At 38.0% G+C, this 2,732-nt stretch overlaps 1 protein-coding gene across 1 annotated transcript; it reads left to right on the top strand.

Moving 5' to 3' along the window:
• Nucleotides 1–945: 945 nt before the first annotated feature.
• On the top strand, nt 946–2,127 carry LOC109205162. Its single transcript, XM_019367838.1, has 2 exons — nt 946–1,284; nt 1,936–2,127. Exons 1-2 carry the CDS (start codon nt 946–948, stop codon nt 2,125–2,127), a joined length of 531 nt encoding a protein of 176 aa, XP_019223383.1.
• Nucleotides 2,128–2,732: the final 605 nt, after the last annotated feature.

Genomic DNA, 2,732 nt, shown 5'->3' with positions numbered 1-2,732 from the left:
CATGCCTTATTTGCTAAAAGGATAGCAACATTTTAGAAAACAAAGTAAGGTAAATATATATGATCAATTCTCGGAATAATCTTCAAATTGAACATCAGGAGCTTCATGAGCAGTGGCACAACACCTTGAACACCCCGGGCCATTGCGGTATCCACGGCAGCAACCATATCTGCAACCTTTCCACGGGTATCCATTACGTCCACCCCAACGATAATTACCCGGATACCCTCCTCCGCCCCTGTTGCCCATGTATCCACCTCCTCCATATTGAGCTTCTTCAACATTGCTAGTCACCTTGCTTTCTTCTGTTTAACAACATCAAGGATATGGTTAGATGTATAGGCAAATTTAGGATCTATAATCAATAAGTTCAGAATAAGAAATGTGATTATATTGTATGTATATATTTTAGGTGCTTTTGTGTAAGTATATCTACATTATTCGAGCTGAAAAAAGAAATTTAGTTAAATACATAGGACCCTCCCTAAATCTGCCTCGGATTATAGTTGCATTGATGCAGGGTTTATATTCAGCAGTTCAAGAATATCTTCCTGAATGTGAGCATAGAATGTGTGCAAGACATATTCTAGCTAACTGGCAGCAGAAATGGAAGGGTATTGAGAGAAGAAATGGGGTTGGAGCTGTGCAAGATCAACTTATGAAGCTAAACTTAAAGCAAACTTGGACAAGCTAAGTAAGATAGGTCACAAGATTTGTGAATACTTGGTAAACTACAATCCTAAGAAATTGAGCAAAGCAATGTTTAGAACTTCTTCCAAGTGTGACAGTGTGGATAATAACATGGCTGAAAGCTTCAATGCTTGGGTTTTGGGTCCTAGGCACAACACAATTATTAGCATGCTTGAAGAAATTAGGATAAAGGTAATGAATAGGTTCACTAGAGTGAGGGCATTTGTAGATACTTAGAATGAAGGCATATCACCAATGGCAATGATGGTGTTGGTTACAAATGTGGAGAAGTCTATGAGGTGCACAATACACTGGAATGGTGATTTTGGGTATGAAGTTAAGGGGGCTACCGGGATTAAACACATTGTCAAGTTGACTGAGGGAGCGTGTAGTTGCAGAGCTTGGCAACTAAAAGGGATACCTTGTGCACATGGTGTCGCTGCAATTCATCACAAGAGACTTAATCCACTTGGCTTCATTTCTGAGTGGTACAAGAAGGAGACCTACCTAAAAGCTTATTCTCATTTCATACAGCCAGTACCATGCATAGAGATGTGGCATGAGTCAACAAATGCAAAGGTTGAACCACCTCCTGTTAGAACAATGTCTGGAAGGCCAACAAAAAAAAAGAAAGAAAGGAGGCTGAGGAGATAAAAAAACAGTGGCAAGCTTACAAAGAGAGGAACATCAATGAGTTGCTCAATTTGTAAGTCCACAGCTCATAACAGAAGAAGATGTCCAAATAAACCATAAAGCACTTCAGAGGTACTTTCTATTTTTTTGCAATGTTTTTGCATCTGTCAGCTGTTACTATTTTTGATTGTTTCTGCTTCATGTTTGCGACTGCCTCCTGTTAGAAACTGCTTTATGTTATAACATAAACTGGTTGTTTGGGAATGTTTGGGACTGCTGAATGTTTTTTCTGCTAATTTTGTTTCTGCTGAATGTTTGGGACTGCTTGCTGAATGTTTGGGACTGTTGAATATTGTTTCTGCTGAATTTGAGATAGCTGAATGTTGTTTCTACTGAATTTGAGACTGCTGAATTTTAGTTCAGCTGAATGTTAGTTTCTGCTGAATTTTAGTTCTGCTGAATGTTAGTTTTTGCTGAATTTTAGCCTAAGTTAGCTGTTATTTTTTGTTTCTGTTATAGCATTGTATTAATTGTTATATATTAGTTAGTTGTTAGCTTCAGTTAGCTGTTAGTTTGGGACTGTTAGTTCTAATTGGTATTAGTTGGTATTAGCTGATTGGGACTGTTTTTATATATGCAAAAGGAGTGGCTCAATCACAAAAATCAACCTCTAAAAAGAGATCAAAGGCTGACTCCCAAGCATCTACTAGTAAGAGGAATGCTAAAGCTAAGGGTGGTAAAGGAAGAAGCAATAGCAACTTGGTGCAGAAGTTACAAAACTCAGATAACAATCTCAAGTTTTAGATGTCCAACATTCTCAAGTTTCAGATGTGCAACAATCTTAAGCAAGCAACAGAGATGATCTTACTACATTTAAGAGGCCAAGAGTAGTGGGACATGGAGTATTTGTCAGCAAAAGTGGCTATACATGTGTTGAGGTAATTAGCAGTTTGGTTGCTAGTTTTGAGGTTGCAAGTTAAACTCCATTGTCTGATATCTGATTTTTTTTTACTTAATTTTTAGCAAGGGAGGCATGTTAGTAGGGTAATCGACAGTGGAAGGAATAATGGAGCAGTTGAAAGTTTCAGCTGTAGTGACTGGTGACCTTGGTTATAAACCAAGTAAAGGCCTGAAATGGAAGGGAAAGCAAGCAATCACAACTAGACAACTTCAACATAGAATTGCTTTACTACAGTATTTAAGGACAAAATCACCAAAAGCTAATGAAAAAACTGGAGTTGTTTGAGCTTCAACACTACTTTATTGGGTAATGTTATGTAACGACCCGACCGATCGTTTTGAGCTTTTGCACTTTGATCGCTAGTTCTCGGGCATGGCTTGCCCAGTGTGATGTATTATGACTTATGTAAATAATTGGTTTTGGTTTTCAGGGTAATCGGAATAAATTT

The sequence above is a fragment of the Nicotiana attenuata genome, unplaced genomic scaffold (assembly GCF_001879085.1).
Source record: "Nicotiana attenuata strain UT unplaced genomic scaffold, NIATTr2, whole genome shotgun sequence".
NCBI classification, from domain to species: domain Eukaryota; kingdom Viridiplantae; phylum Streptophyta; class Magnoliopsida; order Solanales; family Solanaceae; genus Nicotiana; species Nicotiana attenuata.
This window is presented reverse-complemented; position numbering and strand designations above follow the sequence as displayed.